General features: G+C 34.3%; 1 protein-coding gene across 3 annotated transcripts in view; it reads left to right on the forward strand.

The window, feature by feature from the left end:
• Positions 1-17,361, forward strand: part of UBR1 (ubiquitin protein ligase E3 component n-recognin 1) — a 148,979-nt gene that overhangs the window by 76,307 nt on the left and 55,311 nt on the right. For all 3 annotated transcript variants that reach the window (XM_078079463.1, XM_078079464.1, XM_078079465.1), the window contains exons 22-30: positions 450-502; positions 3,354-3,456; positions 4,300-4,348; positions 4,953-5,107; positions 6,492-6,591; positions 7,547-7,656; positions 10,926-11,012; positions 11,978-12,159; positions 16,247-16,452. In XM_078079463.1, the coding sequence (XP_077935589.1) occupies positions 450-502; positions 3,354-3,456; positions 4,300-4,348; positions 4,953-5,107; positions 6,492-6,591; positions 7,547-7,656; positions 10,926-11,012; positions 11,978-12,159; positions 16,247-16,452 (1,045 nt within the window). The remainder of the gene's footprint in view (positions 1-449; positions 503-3,353; positions 3,457-4,299; positions 4,349-4,952; positions 5,108-6,491; positions 6,592-7,546; positions 7,657-10,925; positions 11,013-11,977; positions 12,160-16,246; positions 16,453-17,361) is intronic.

Below are 17,361 nucleotides of genomic sequence, written 5' to 3' on the forward strand. Positions count from 1 at the left end.
GCCGGAATACATTTGGGCATCTACATGTGTTTTGCTGTAGATCCCATTTATTTTATAACCTTAGTTTTAGGTGTTGGTACAGCATGGATATGTGCTTAAATGATGTGGATGATGAACATATTACATAAAGGAAAGCTCTTTTTCTTTGAACTGTTGGGCAGGTATGTGTGTGTTTGTGTGTGTGTATCTATATGTATACATATATGAGGGCAAACTCAGATAAAATTTCTTCCATAAGTAGTTTATTTATAGATTTTATTTCTGTTTAGAAATTGATTCCTCAAAACAAAGCTAATTGGTTTCAGACCTAATTTTTTTATATTGGAAGTTGATTTTTTTTATTGCTTACAAAGTACTTCAAGAATGCTGTTGAAATGTATTTCAGTTCACAGTAAGAGAAGGAAAAGTCGTAACATGAAGGTAAAATGACAAAAATATTGTTTCAACAGGAAAATAATGAAACTGGCTTAGAGAATGTCATTAACAAAGTGGCCACATTTAAGTAAGTACTTAATATTTATGCTTATTCTGAGAGATAGACCAGTCTTTGTTCTTGTACTTTGGATACTTTGTAGAAGCTCTGAAGTCCTTGCCTGAGTTCCCAAGAACAAGAATGGAGTACAGATTAGAAAGAGTGAAAGTGAGAGGCACACAATAAGCACTTAGTATGTGTTTGTTGAAGAAATGAGTATCTTTAACAGGTGTATGAGAAATACTCATTTATGATATTAAATGACATAGATAGTAAGTACAGTTGACCCTTCAACACAGGTTTGAATAGCATGGGTCCACTTATACATCGAGTTTTTACAGTACAGTACTGGAGGGTATTTTCTCTTCCTTATGATTTTCTTAATAACATTTTCTTTCCTCCAGCTTTATTGTACAAATATGGTATATAATACGTTTAACATACAAAATACATTTATTAATCAACTGTTTAGGTTATTAGTAAGGTTCCTGGTCAGTAGTAGGCTATTGATAGTTAAGTTTTTGATTGATAAAAGAAATAGAAGATGAACAAACAAATGGAAAGATATTCCATGCTCATGGATTGGAAGAATTAATATTATTAAAATGTGCAAATTATTCAAAGCAATCTGTAGATTCAATGCAATCCCTATCAAAATACCAACAGCATTTTTCACAAAACTAGAACAAATAATACTAACATTTGTATGAAACCACAAAAACCCAGATAGCCAAAGAAATCTTGAGAAAGAAGAACAAAGCTGGAGGTGTTACAATTCCAGATTTCAAGACATACTACAGAGCTATAGTAATCAAAATTGTATGGTCAGATTGGTTAAAATCAAAAACACAAGAAACAGCAAGTGTTAGTGAGGATGTGGAGAAAAAGGAACCTTCTCATACTGTTGGTGGGAATGCAAACTGGTGCAGCCACTCTGGAGAACAGTTTGGAGGTTCCTCAAGAAGTTAAAAGTAGAACTACCCTACGATCCAGTAATCGCACTACTGGGTATTTACCCAAAAAGTAGAGAAACACTAATTCAAAGGAACACATGCACCCCTTTGTTTATTGCAGCATTATTTACAATAGCCAAATTATGGAAGCAGCCCAAGTGTCCATCGATAGATGGATAAAGAAGAGGTGGTATATATTATACAATGAAACATTATTCAGCCATAAAAAAGAATGAAATCATGCCGTTTGCAGCAACATAGCTGGAGCTGGAGAGTATAATGCTAAGCAAAATAAGTCAATCAGAGAAAGACAGATACCATATGATCTCACTCATATGTGGAATTTAAGAAACAAAACAAATGAACAAAGGGGAAAAAAAGAGAGAGAAACCAAGAAACAGATTCTTAAAAATAGAGAACAAACTGGTGGTTGCCAGAGGGGAGATTGGTGGGGGGATGGGTGAAATAGATGATGGGGAGATGAAGGAGTGCACTTGTGATGAGCACTAGGTGTTGTATGGAATTGTTGAATCACTATATTTTATACCTGAAACTAATATAACACTGTTAACTGTACTGGAATTAAACTAATAATAATAATAAAAACCGGTATGCTACTGGCACAAAAACAGGCACATAGATCAGTGGAATAGAAAAGAGAGCCCAGAAGTAAACCCATAATTATATGGTCAATTAAGCTATGGCAAAGAAGGCAAGAATATGCAATGGGGAAAACACAGTCTCCTCATAAATGGTACCGGGAAAAAAAATTGGACAACTCCATGTAAAAGAATGAAACTGGACCACCTATTAACACCATACACAAAAATAAACCCAGCATGGATTAAAGACTTAATGTGAGACCTAAAGCCATAAAAATCCTAGAAGAGAACACAGGCAGTAATTTCTCTGACATTGGCCATAGCAGCATTTTTCTAAATGTCTCCTGACAAGTGAAACAAAAGCAAAAATAAACTATTGGGACTACATTAAAATAAAAAGCTTTTGCACAGTGAAGGAAACCGTCAACAAAACAAAAAGGCAACATACTGAATGGGAGATTTTATAATTCTTTGATTCTTTGAGATACATGAAATGGAAATAAGATTTTAAGTGGATTAATTCTTAAAATTCAAAAAATTCCTACTGGTAGTGAATTTCTACTTTCTATAGTATGGTCATAAATTAGTGGTTTTAAATAACTTTTAAAATAGGATATAGCTTTTTTATGGTTTAATAATACTCAGTAACCTATTTCACTTAAAAATTCAAAAGAAACCAAAAGCTGTTTAGTGTGCTGAACAAATACGAAGTATTCCTTTTGGCTTTGATGCTTTTCCTTATAGTGCTGTATGAAGGATTCAACACTGTTTTTTCTTTTTCTTTTTTTTTAAGATTTATTTATTTATTAGAGAGAGCGTGCGTGGTGGGGGGAGGGGCAGAGGGAGACAGAGAATCTCAAGCAGACTCCCCGCTGAGCACAAGCCCAGCAAGGGGCTCCATCTCATGAGCCTGAGATAGTGACCTGAGCTGAAATTAAGAGTTGGATGCTTAATTGAGCCACCCAGGTGCCCCAACACTGTATTTTCATCTCCGATTTGATATCTCACTACTGTTTTAGAAAGCCTTAGCAAATTAAGTAGGGCATCAATCAAATGAGGTCTGTATAATATAAAATAAGTTTCCTCAGCTTTATTTAAATTTCTTAATTATGAAACACAACTTGGCTGTTATAAGGACTTTGAGCTTGCAGTGTAGGTTTTTAGTTTTACTGTTGGAATGAAATTAGTCATTTCAGTTTAAGCAAGCTAATTGATAAATGATTGTATTTCTTCTAGATTTTGACAGTTTGATTAATTTTTAGGTTCTTATTTTCAGTATTTTATACTACAAGAATACCACAGTTCATCTCTATATTTTCTGTTCAGGAAACCAGGTGTGTCCGGCCATGGAGTTTATGAACTGAAAGATGAATCATTGAAAGACTTCAATATGTACTTTTATCATTATTCCAAAACACAGCATAGCAAGGTAGGAAAGATATGCTTTTCAGTAAATAAGCCTAAAATGCTTTATGGTTTCTAACTCCACAGAAAATTTCCTGGTATTTATGTAGTTTCATACTGGTTCTCACTAATAGGGCCATTATCTCACCCAAGAAATAGTAATGTTATCTAGTGTACAGGCAGTATTTAAATTTTTCTGATTTACCAGAAATATCCTTTATCACTGTCTCATGGGGAGGAGGATTCAGTCAAGAATCTTGCACTTCATTTGGTGTCATGTTTCTGTAATCTCTTTTAATTTAGGGTAGTCTCTTTGCCTGTTTAGTCTCTCATAATATTGCCATTTCTGTAGAGTATGGACTACTGATCTTTTAGAATATCCTACATTCTGAATGTGCCTGATTATATTCTCATGGTTAGATTCAAGTTAAACTTTTTGGGGCAAGAATATTATATAGGTAATATATTGTATCACATCAGTAGGCACATAATGTCTATTTGTCCCATTAAGGGTAATGTTAAGTTTGATCACTTAGGGTGATGTCTGGACTTGTCCTTATAAATGTGATTGAATAATTTCCAGCCCATAGTACGATGCCCTGAATATATAATAGGCACTAAATGAGTATTGTTGACTGAAAGAATGGGGAGTAAAATCTTGAGGAGGGATGTTCCTCATCTGGTTTGCAGTTGCTTTTCCTAGGACAGTCATTTTATTTCTGGCACAAGGTAACATTTTGAATACATACTTAGTATGTATTTTGGTAGGCTCCTGGATCTTTCCTGCCTGCTTCAAACTATTCCATTTGTTTCATGCTTGCCAAGCAGTATATTTAAAGTTACTCTTTTTTTCTTTTTTAATACAAAGGCGGAACATATGCAGAAAAAAAGGAGAAAACAAGAAAACAAAGATGAAGGTAAAAAGTGAGATTCCGAATTGACTCATTTTTTTAAGATTTTATTTTTTTATTTTGAGGGAGAGTGAGCAGGGGGAGGGGCAGAGGGGGAAGGAGAGAGGCAAGCAGACCCCGCTCTGAGTGCACAGCCTGATGCACGGCTCGATCTCACAACCCTGAGATCATAACCTGAGCTAAAATCAAGAGTCAGACGCTTAACCGGCTGAACCCCCAGGCGCCCCTGAACTGACTCATTTTGACTATTTTCTGTGGTTTTTGTATCAGTGAAGCGTATAGTGTTTTTCGTTTTTGTTTTTGTTGTTTTTTAAGAGTGGGCAACTAATGGAAGTGCAACGAACCCTTTAATTCTTGCCCTCACATTAAGTTATGGCTTACATCAATCGGGACAGAATTTTTAAATTTATAGCAATTAGAGTCTATTTTGGGTGATTAATATAGTGACATATTTCCCTTGACATTGATGTGTTCACTGCTCTAAAGGTAACAAAAATCATGTGTTGTTGCATGTAATATGATTTTGACATATGCAATTTAGCATGTAGGATAACCTAAATAAAAATATACTTGTTTGTCTCTTCTGCTATCCATCTTCCACTCACTACAGCATTACCACCACCACCACCTCCTGAATTCTGCCCTGCTTTCAGCAAAGTGGTTAACCTTCTCAATTGTGATATCATGATGTACATTCTCAGGATCATATTTGAGCGGGCAATTGACACAGATTCTAACTTGTGGACTGAAGGAATGCTTCAGATGGTATGTATACTTGAAATATTTTTTCTACTTCCAATACTGTCTCTACATCGTAGGGTTTGTGAGGAGCCAGGGAAAAGAAGATCTTTGGTCTAACTTTGTAACTTCAGTCAGAACCACACTAGAGCACCTGAGACCTGGGGGTCATTAAAAATAGTTTAGATGTGGCATAGACTTCCTTAGTCATACATTCTCATGTTTTTAGTATCCTTACTCTTGAGAACCATTTATACTGGAAAAATAAAAAGCCTGCCCTGCTAATAATAAATCGGTATATCCTTATTGCATTATAATTTTCTACATTTCTTATTTTACTTGTATTATGAGCAAGTAGTGATTTGAAGACAGACTTGAATCTTGGGTTACCCCACTCCTATTTAGGAGCAAAGAATAATTTCTCCATTTTACTGGTAAGTGGGTATAAGTATAATTATTTCATAGAGTTTTTATGAGAATTAGCTCATTAAGTAGAAGCAGCTATTTTTTCTTGATATTGTTATACATAAATTACTTAGTAGTGTCATCTTTGGTAGCTATAACTGGGTATTTAACTTAATTTAAAATTTAATTAATTTAATTTAATTAATTTTCTTTCTTCCTTGGCTGTTATTGGTCTGGAGGTTCTAAATACTGGTCATACTGTAATATGTATCTCAATTTTTGTTATAACAATGGTAAATACATGAGTAAAAAATTTCAGGCCATGGAGATATATATGAAATCAAAGGTTAAAATTTCTCTCCCTACCCCCTAGTGTCCTACCTAGGAGATAAGCACTGTTAAAGGTGTGTATCTTCTGGAAATCATTCCATTTTAGCACATATAGGCCTATTTCATTCTTGATAGATGATTGCTCCATTGTGTGGATATGTATAGTTCGCTTAACCAGTCTCCTATTAATAGACATTTAGGTTATTTTTAGGTCTCCGTGTAATAACACTGAAATGAACATCCTTGTACAAATATCTTTGCATACTTGAGTGTATTGTCATACTGATTCCTAATACTAGGTCTGTACCTTTACATTTTTGATAAATATCGTCAAATTGGCCTTCAAAATGTTACACCAGTTTACTTTGACATAACCAGTGTGGTGGAAAGTGCCTGTTTCCCTGCACCTCAGCCAGCTCTATTTTACTAAACTCTAAAAATTTTGCCACTCTAATAGGTGAAAAACAGGATGGTCTTGTTTCGGTTCACATTTCTTCAATTTTAAGTGAGGTTGAACATTTTTCATATGTGTATTTATCATTTCTCTTTCTGTGAACTGCTTATTTATAACCTTTTCCCCTTTTTTACCTATCAGATTGCTTATTTTTACCTTCATTTAAAATATATTTACCTCTGGAAGCACAGTTTTATAGATCTTTTCATATTCCTCTTTCAGGCATTTCATATTCTGGCACTGGGTTTACTAGAAGAAAAGCAGCAGCTTCAAAAAGCTCCTGAAGAAGAAGTGACATTTGACTTTTACCATAAGGCTTCAAGTATGTTTTAGTATTAATTTTCAGCATAGCTTCAGCTAATTACGAATTTGTAAGTGAAAGTTTAGCTCTTACAGAGTGTTAATCTACCACTCCTTAAAGTATAGACAGTTCTGAAATTAATACTTTTCCTAGCATCTTTAGTTTTTAACTGATGTTTTCAACAATAAAAATATATTTTCAATCCCCTACTACAATCTTTCTCACTGCTTAACCCCCCCCCTTTTTTTTGAGTGGGGGATGCATACATTGATGGTTTCTTACTTTCATTCTTTGTCTCAGTATTACAAATATTTGCTTCTTAATCAACCATAACATTCACACTACCCATCTACAGAAGATATTAATGTTCCTGAATATAAAATGATTGTAGACGTCCAAGTGAATGATAGTGAGTTTGTCTTGCACTGTTTTCTTCCTGGCAGAACAGGATAGGTTTAGATTAGATTTTTACTAAGATGTATTTAGATTTATTTATTACATTAAGACAGTTTCATCAAAGCACATTCCAGGGACATTGATTACGAAACCAATAGGAGAAAAACATCTCATATTCTGTTTACAGACTGTATTTTTTAGGTCCTTGAAGACATCCTAAACCTATTCAGTTTATGGATATAAAAAGCCCCCACTTTCATATTTTTGGGAGCTTTGGTTCTCATTAACTACTTTTACTAGACAGTGAGCCAAGTGGAGGAAAGGCGGGAGACAGATCATTAAAGGTAGCTTTTATTTAGCAGCCCCAGTGGAAAATGTATTAAGAGTTTTAAAATAATTCAAGTTTTTCAAGTTGTTTAATTTAGTACTGAGTACTTCATGTCATTGCAGATTCTTCCATTGAAAAATTAATGTAGTTAAGGGAGTGATTTTGAACTTTGGTTAGCAATGTGAATAACATAACACTATATAACTATAAAGGTTTTTATTTATGATTTGTAACTTTTGTGTTTTAAAAAAGGATTGGGAAGTTCAGCCATGAATGCTCAGAATATACAAATGCTTTTGGAAAAACTCAAAGGAATTCCCCAGTTAGAAGGCCAGAAGGACATGATAACATGGATACTCCAGGTGAACCTGATAAATAAACTGTACCATATCTTAGTTTAAATATTGAAGAATCCTCTGCCTGTAATGTTAAACCATTATTCTCCAATTACAAAGTCATTTACTACTGATTTCATGGTCACTCACATATTTTCATGTTTTAGTGGAGGTTTTTTTTTTTAATAAATTAAGATTTATTTATTTGTGTCATTATTCAGTCAGCATCTGTTGAATGCCTATTATAGTGCCATGGTCATTTCTAGACTCAACAACACAGATAAGGTGCTTGCTATCATGGAGAATACACTAGTTGAGGTACAGTCAATGAACAAGAAAAGGATAATTCAGTAGATGAATAGAGGGTAACTTCAGATGGGTAGTCAGAAAGGCCTCTTTTGGGGTACCTGGGTGGCGTAGTCAGTTAAGCATCCAATTCTTGGTTTCGGCTCAGGTCACGATCTCAGGGTTTTGAGATCAAGCCCCGTGTCGGGCCTTGCACTCAGGGCGGAGTCTGCTTGAGAGTCTCTGTCCCTCTCCCTCTGCCCCTCCTGCTTCTTCGCATTCTCTCTCTCTCTCTTTCAAGTAAATAAATAAATCTTTAAAAAAAAAAAAGTCCTCATTTAGGAGGTGACATTGGAACTGAATGACATGGAGCCAGACTTATAAAAATCTGTTAGAGTATTCCACAAAAAGGAGACCACACTGCAAAAGCTCTAAGGTGGCCAGAAAGAAGGCCAGTATGACTGAAGCACAATGAGGGAGGGAGAGAAGGTAGGAAACAAGGTCAGAGGGGCAGCCAAGAGCCAGATCATATAAGACCTGACAGGTGAGGGTAAAGTGATAGATGTTATTTTTGAGGACAGTGGGAAACCATTAAAGGATTTGAGTGACATAATCTGGTCTCTACTTCTGTAAGATCACTGTGGCTCCTATGGTGTAAGTGGATTATAGGGGACAAGAGTAAAAGCAGGGAAACTATTACAATACTGTTGCAGAGGGGCGCCTGGGTGGCTCAATCGGTTAAGCGTCTACCTTTGGCTCAGGTCGTGATCTCAGGGTCCTGGGACCGAGCCCCATGTCAGGCTTCCTGCTCTGCAGGGAGTCTGCCTCTCCCTTTACCCTTCCCCCCTGCTCGTGCTCTCTCTCCCTATCTCTCTCTCAAATAAATAAATAAAATCTTAAAAAAAAAAAGAAAAGAAAGAAAACTGTTGCAGAAATCCTGTTGAGAAATGAGTGTGACCAAGGCTCAGGTACAGATGGCAAGAAGCTGAACTGATTCAGATGTAATTTGGTGGCAGAATATATAGGATTTGTTGATAGATAATGGTGGAAAGGATGAGGGAGATCACGGAGTCAAAAATGACTCGGATTTGAAGCTTGAACTGTTGGGTAGATGCCACTGCCTTTGGGGAGGAGTGAATAAGGGGTAGTAAGAGAAGCCAGGAATATTACCTTAATGGGAAACCCTCCACATGGAAACATGAAGCAAGACTATGGAGCTTCCCCTCACTGTATTTATTAAAAAATTCTGATGTGATCAGCTAGATACTGTTTTGATAACCAGAATATGGAGTGGTTATTTTCCATATTTACATCAGTTGGAGATCTTTGTATTGATCTGTACTTCAAGAAGTCAGCTTTTTTCTTAACTAGAGATGCTCCTTAAACATGCTTGATATAATATAAGATAATGATGTTATTATTAAGGTTTCTCTTAGAGTAGAATTCACAAGTATTTAGTATTTGTGTTAAATTTGCCAATATAATAATTTTAAAAATACAAACCCAAACAGAAACAGGTAGATAAGTATTCAACTCTTATTAAGAAAATAAATTGAGGGGGCACCTGTGTGGCTCAGTCAGCTAAGTTTCTGTCTTTGGCTCAGGTCATGATCCTGGGGTACTGGAATTGAGCCCCAAATTGGGCTCCCTGCTCAGCGGGGAGTCTGCTTCTCCCTCTCCCTCTGTCCCTCCCCCTCGCTCATGTACGCTGTGCTGTCTCTCAAATAAATGAAATCTTTAAAAAAAAAAAAAAAAGAAAGAAAAGAAAAGAGATCAGGGGCACCTGGGTGTCTCAGTCAGTTAACCATCCAACTCTTGATCTCAGCTCAGGTCTTGATCTCAGGGATTTGAGTTCAAGCCCCACGTTGGTCTCTACAGTGGGCATGGAGCCTACTTAAAAAAAGGAAAGAAAAGAAAAAAAATAAATTGAACTACATTTAGTTCAACATTTATATCTTATAGATACAATGTTATATTGGAGATCTGTGTCCAAAAATTTATTTTCTTTTAGAATACCAAAGTTCATTGTCAAAATAGACAAAAAGTCCAAGTATCAGCTCATACACTTACTAGGTATTTTCCCCAAATGTTTAATATAAAGTTGTGTTGTAAGTTCCTTGTGGGAGGTTTTTACACATGAGAATGTGACTCCTTCAAAATAAAAATAAGTTTTGTGGATGTACCATCCTATTGCTAAAACTTTGATTTTTGTTAAAAAGAATGAGACTGATCTATATAAGCTATTGTGGAAATATCTCCACAGATAAATGTTTAAGTGAAAAAGAAAGATAGGAAACAGTGTAAATGGTAGGGTTGCTTTTGATGAGAATATATGTAAATATAGAAAAATATATATTCTGATAATTTTTTTTCTGCAAAAAAATGGTAATTGTTTTTTGGTTTTTTTTTTAAGAGAAAGCAGGGGAGGGGCAAAGGAAAGGGAGAGAGAGAATCTTAAGCAGGCTCCACACCCATAGTGGAGCCCGAAGCAGGGCTCAGTCTCATGACCCTCAGATCGTGACCTGGGCCAAAGTCAAGAGTTAGACACTTAACTGACTGAGCCACCAGGTGCCCCCTAATAATCTTTAATTTAGTTAATTTTGGGGAGAGCAACTGGCTTCAGGAAGAGAGGGTTTCACTTTCCATTTTGTATTTTTGTCTTTTTATGTCTTTGTACTAAAAATGTTAGTTTAAATTAAAAAAAATTTTTCCCCTGGCAAAAGTAGAGGTACTCTCATATCTGCAGATGGAATCAGCTGATTCTACTGCCTGCAACCTCCTCCTTAGCTGTATTGCTCATCAACTAGGGGAGGTGTTTGTCAGAGTCGGGAGTTACTTTTTATATACTTAAACTAATTATATAACTATTTACATGTGTAACTGTGTGTGTGTATATATGTCAAGTTTAAGTCAAAGATATTTGGTGACATGATGACAAAATCAAATTACTGAATTTTTCTGTGTCTGGTCAGTCTAACCAAATCTTTTAACATTTCATCTGTTTCTCACAGATGTTTGACACAGTGAAGCGATTAAGAGAAAAATCTTGTTTAATTGTAGCAACTACATCAGGATCAGAATCTATTAAGAATGATGAGGTAATAGCATAATAATGGTGATGTTCTTCTCTGTCTTTGAACTTTACTGGTGTAAGAGACCTGCTGCTTTTTTGTTAGAAGGAAACTGTTTGTTGTAAAGTTTGTGAGATGTCCATCTTCTTTTGTTCGTTGTGTTTCTATATCACAGGGATTAGTGGTATTTGACATATAGTTGTCCAGTATAACATATGTATTTTATAAAAGCAGAGGAAATTGATGTACAGTGGAACTCTGTTGGAAATACCATAGTTTATTAATTTTTGAAATATTTTAATATCTGAAATTGGGATATATCCTATAATGACTTCTTATAATTTAATCAGCAGCATTCTTTTCTTAGTGGAACGTAAGATAATGCTACATCTTAGATTCAATGAAATGCGGTAATATTTAGGTTATGAATTTCTATAATATAACGAATCAGGTTTTGATTAATCTTAAAATTATTAGAACACTATTTTGATTTTTTTTATTGTGATTTTTAACTAACCCTCCTAAAAGAAAAACACTGGACTTAAGTTAGATATAAACAAAAAGACACCATACATCTCAGTAATATGTTTAAGTTCTCAGTCTTAGCAGTGCATCTAGTCGTAACTGTTAGATATCATCAAATTGGGTAAAATTGATTAAATGTCAGTGATTAAATGATTGACATATGATTTAAAATTTTTTTCTTTCAACTTTATTTCTTAATCTACCTGCATTGAGTATAAAATGCAATTTATTAGATATTTAAGGTACTTGGGGCTTTTACATTGAATTATTAAAATAACCAAAAGAGCAGTTAGTTGTATGATATGATGGAGCCTGTATGCTCATTTTGAGACATTAGATTGAGTCTAAGCTTAAGCGGTAATCAAATTTTATCAGACTCTTACTCTAGGAAATTTTGCCTGACTGAACAGTATATGTAAATTTCAACAATGGATCTTACCTAATTTTTGTGGCTTCTTAATACCCAGATTACTCATGATAAAGAAAAAGCAGAACGGAAAAGAAAAGCTGAAGCTGCTAGACTGCACCGCCAGAAGATCATGGCTCAGATGTCTGCCTTACAGAAAAACTTTATTGAAACTCACAAACTCATGTATGACAGCACCTCGGAAATGTCTGGGAAAGAAGACTCCATTATGGAGGAAGAGAGGTAAAACCAAGCAAAACTAGAAATTAGCAACTCAGTTTTTTGGAGGGAAAATGACGTATTCATTTTAAATAAAATTTTTCCAAAATATGTTTCATAGTAAGAGAAATTACATTTATTTTTAAACTACGAAAGGCACAGTGAAAGCTCTTAAGGTACTAATTGAATGTAAGTTTATGTTCATAAGCAGTTCAAGTGCACAATAGTTTGTTGAGAGGGTTTATGCACAAAAAGATACAAAATGGGAATGGCACAAATCAAAATCAACTTCTGTTATCTTGTATGTACAGGCTCTTTTATTTATTTTTTTATGTTAAAAAAATGTAAGTACTGATTGTACTTTTTGTGTTTCTTTGAACTTATTATTTTAATATTCTTTTATATTGACATAATATATTGCAGAGTGTATTACATATTGCACAGGCTTTTTTAGATGCACATTTATGTATCAGTTCAAATATTCCACATCATTTTTATGATTTCTGGTAAAAATGACTGCAGTTATTACAGATTGGAAAAAAAAATCCTTCACCTGAAAAAGGTGGTTTATATTCGTTTTTCATTTTTTCTTAAAGAGAAAGAAGACAATGCCTATAGTTGTGGTCATGGATACCACATTAGAAAATGGGAATCGGGGCGCCTGGGTGGCTCAGTCATCTGCCTTCGGCTCAGGTCATGATCCCAGGGTCCTGGGATGGAGCCCCGCATCGGGCTCCCTGCTCAGTGGGAAGCCTGCTTCTCCCTCTCCCACTCCGCCTGCTTGTGTTCCCTCTCTCACTGTGTCTCTCTCTATCAAATAAATAAAATCTTTAAAAAAAAAAAAAATGGGAATCAGTAAATCTAGTGTTCTGGGTCCCACTGTGGTGTGCTCTTGGGGAAATCAGCTAACCTGCTGAGAGTCAAACTCTGTGGGATGTTATATAGATACAGTGAGAAAAGGAGGCAAAATAAGGGTACTTTTAAAAGCATTCCAATTAAAAATATTGTAAATACCTCCTATGCTTATTTTTAAAAACAAGCTTCCACTGCTCTTTAAACAGTGTGTGTTGTGGATAGTTTTAGGAAATTGTGCCTTTGCAATAACAATAGTAACAATATACATAATATATCTGTATTCCTGAAGTTGAATATGCTAACAAGTACCGATAAGAATAAAGACTATATATTTTAAAGATTAAAAAAAAGATATAAAGGTTAAGGTATCCTTGGCTGATGATAGTAATAAAACTAGAAATTAACACAAAACTTTAAACAACAGAAGTTCTAGCCCTCTAGATATTACATATTGGCAGCATACTCCTTAGAAAGTAATGAAAGAGATTACCATATATTTATCCAAACAACAGGATATAAGCAAATATGTGCTCTAGAGTTAATTAATGGCCTTAATATTTTTATTATTTATTTTTTATTGCCTGATTGATTGCATACATAAAATTGTGTTCTCATTGAAAACAATTCAAATAATACAGTAAGTTCCCTTTGACCATCCTCTACATTCCTTATTATTCTGCACAGATAACCATTGTTAATAAATAACTCTGTTCTCTACCTCTTTCTGTGCATTTATTAATGGGCACATAAATGAATTTTGTTTTGTGTTTTTTAATAGGTTATTTTACCATGCCTTTTGTTCTGCAGATTGCTTTTTTACTCAGTGTCATAAATCTTTTCATGTCACTGCATATAGATCTATGGTATAGATTCTACATGATGCTTTATGACTACTGCATAGTAGTCCATAGTGTGTATATACAATATTTTATTTATCAGACTTGGAGCATTTAAGTTGATTTTCCCTTATTTTCCATTTTTCCCTTATTATAAACCATGTGTCAGAACATTTTTAGCTGTTTGCTTTCTTGTACAATTGTATAAGTACTTCTCAAGGATGGAAATAATATGTGAAAGAGCTAAGTCATAATTATTTGAAATTTTAATAGATACTGCCACAGTGTCCTCCAGAGTAGTTTTACCAATTCCTACTCCCAACAGTGTTTGAGAGTTCCTATTTCCTTCATATTCACCAATAATTACTATTATCAGTACTTGAAAAAATTAGATATAATCAACATTATAAGTCTGTGCCAGTCAGAATTTCCCTGATTACTAGTTAGTATTAGGTTGAGCATCTTTTCATATGATTGTTCACTAGTCTGTTGTGTTTTGTCTTCTGGGAATTACCTGTTACTATCCTTTGCCCATCTCTTTTGGATACTTTGCTTTTGTTTTATTGATCTTTAGAAGTCCTTTCAAATTATGGATACTAAACTTTGTTGCATGTTTCCCGTATTTTGTCCCAATTCTTTTATTAATTATAAAGTTAAGCCATAGAGAAGTTTTCAGTGTTGATAAGGACAGATTTATCAGTCTTTTAGAGTTTTAATTTTTTGTATCTTAAGGCTTTCTCAATTCCAAAGTCACAAATATATTTTCTTATATTTTTTAAAACAAAATTTTAATTACAGTTATATTGACACATTTTCCTTTTAAAAATCAAATGTTAGACATAAAGCTAAAGTTCTGTTTGAGCACTGGCCTAAACCCAGAACCCCTTTCTGACCTTCCTCAGTAGATATTCTGGTTACAAGTTTTATGTTTATCCTGTTAGAATGGCTATTATGCTATTACATACAAATATATGTAACTATAGAAATTATATTGTATCATTCAGTGTTTGGTTTTATTTGCATAAGTGTTATTACATGTGTGTCATTCTGCAACTTGTCATTTTCACTTGGAAATCTATGCAATATGTTCTTACATACAAAACGAGCTCAGTGTTTCTCAGTCTTGACATTTGGGCAGCAGTTCTTTTTCATGCTCCATGAATTGCAGGACAGTTAGCATCTCCAGCTCCTCATCCACTCATTCCAGTAGTGTTTCCTAGTCTTTATGATAACCAAAAAAATAAACCTTACCCCACGTCTTGCTGAACACCTCCTATGAGGTTGTACCACACTTAGCTTTTTAAACTGCACCTTTTAAAAACTGCGTAATATTCTGTATTATATAATTCCATTTCATGGATGATAAACATTTAAGTTATTTCCAGTTTGTTGAATGATCTGTGACATTTCAGGGAGCTTCTTGCACAGGGAAAGAGGCAGTATTGCAGAGTAGTTTAGAGCATGGCCAATGAAGTCAGATCACATGGGTTAAATCCTGACTCTGCTACTTCATAGTGATGAGTCATTAGGTAAGTCTCTTACTATCTCTAGGCCTCAGTTTCTTCATCTTAACAATGGAAGGTAATATTAGGACCTACCTCGTAGGATTGTTGTAAAGATTATATGAGTTAACATAATGTGAAGTATTTTAAACAGTATACCTCACATTGCAATTGTGCTTTATAAATATTTGCTGTTATTATATTATTATTACACACATTGAGTACATACTAAGAATTGCTAAATCATTAAGATGTAAGTCTTTATTTTAATGCCTACCAAAATAGAATAGAAACTCAAATGCCTAGTAAGAGGGAATGGATAAAACTATTACTGGCACATATAGTAAGAGTACTGGGCAGCCATTTAAAAATAATGTTTCTGAGGAAATTTTAATGACATGAGAAAACAACTAAGATACAAGTGAATAAAGCAGGATGCAAATCTGTATATGTAGTATGATCTTAATTATGTAAAAAGAATGTTATAAATAGAACATGAACTGGATGGGAATATACGAATGGTTATCTCTAGGTTGTGAGTGTATAATGCTTTTTATTTTTTTCTTTATACTTATCCAGATTTTCCAAAATTTCTTAATAAGCCTCCATTACTTTTATAATCAGAAAAAAACAATAACCCAGCTTCTTGGTACAATAAATTAAGTATAATTATACAGTCTACTTTGTGATCTGCTTTTTTTGCACTTAGCAGCACACAATGTATTTTCTAATAAGCAAATTAACTGATAAGAGTCAGAAAAATCAAGGGGAAAGATTTTAAGCTAATACTGCTAAGTTATTTTTATTTTACTATTTTTGTCCTTAAAGTTCTTGCCCTACAGTTACTTAAAATCTACCAAAATATAAAGACAAGTGACCAAAACATGTGTCCTCATTTCTGGTCGTTTCTCTTGGTAGCACCCCAGCAGTCAGTGACTACTCTAGAATTGCTTTGGGTCCTAAACGGGGTCCGACTGTTACTGAAAAGGAGGTGCTGACATGCATCCTCTGCCAAGAAGAACAAGAGGTGAAAATAGAAAATAATGCCATGGTATTATCGGCCTGTGTCCAGAAATCCACCGCCTTAACCCAGAACAGGGGAAAACCTATAGAACTCTCAGGGGGTATGTATTGTTTAATAAATATCCTTTTGAGCATTTCTTTTCATACTTATGTAATTAGAAAAAATATTGAAAGAAGTTTGGGAATGAGACTGTATTTAGCTTTATTTAGTCAGATCACATTTTATCATGTGTAAAATGGACTCTGGGTCTTTACATGCCATGTTGGCTCCTTTGTTTTATTTTTTTATTTTAATTTTTGTTACACTTGGCCACATTGCTCAGTCTGTCTCTATCTACCTGTCTATCTCCACTTCTCTTTGCTGAACCTTTTGAAGGTAGGATGCAAGCATATGGCTTTCATCCCTAAATATTTCCATATGCATTTTCTAAAGCTAAGGATAATCTATTACATATCTATCATACCATTATAACATTTTAAAAGATGAATGATAATTCAGGAATATCACCTAATCCATATTTGGATTTTCCCAGTTGCCCTCAAAATATCTTTTTTTTTTTAGCTAGACTTTTCTTTTTTCAGGATCCAGACATGTTTCATGCATCACTTTTATTATGTCTATTTTAGTCTAATTTAATCTAGCCTTAGTCACTTAGCCTTTTTTTTTTCATGATAACTTCTTTGAACTTCTTTGAACAATGCAGACCTATTGTTTTGTACAGTATCTTACATTGCGGATTTGTCTGTTGCCTCAAGATTAGGTTCATATTAAATATTTTCTTGGCAGGAACACTAATTAGGTAATGCTTTTGGTTTTTGTTTTGTTTTGTTTTTTGGGGTTTTTTTTTTACATTGCATCAGAGTTAGCTGCTTTATAACATACCCTTGAAATAATAATAATAATAATGATAAAAAGAGACTAACATTTATTGACTATGTACTGTATGCCAGGCACTGATTAAGTGCTTTTTTGTGTATTTACTCACTTAATCCTTACAACAACTCTATGA

Source organism: Halichoerus grypus, chromosome 8, assembly GCF_964656455.1.
Source record: "Halichoerus grypus chromosome 8, mHalGry1.hap1.1, whole genome shotgun sequence".
In the NCBI taxonomy this organism is placed as follows: domain Eukaryota; kingdom Metazoa; phylum Chordata; class Mammalia; order Carnivora; family Phocidae; genus Halichoerus; species Halichoerus grypus.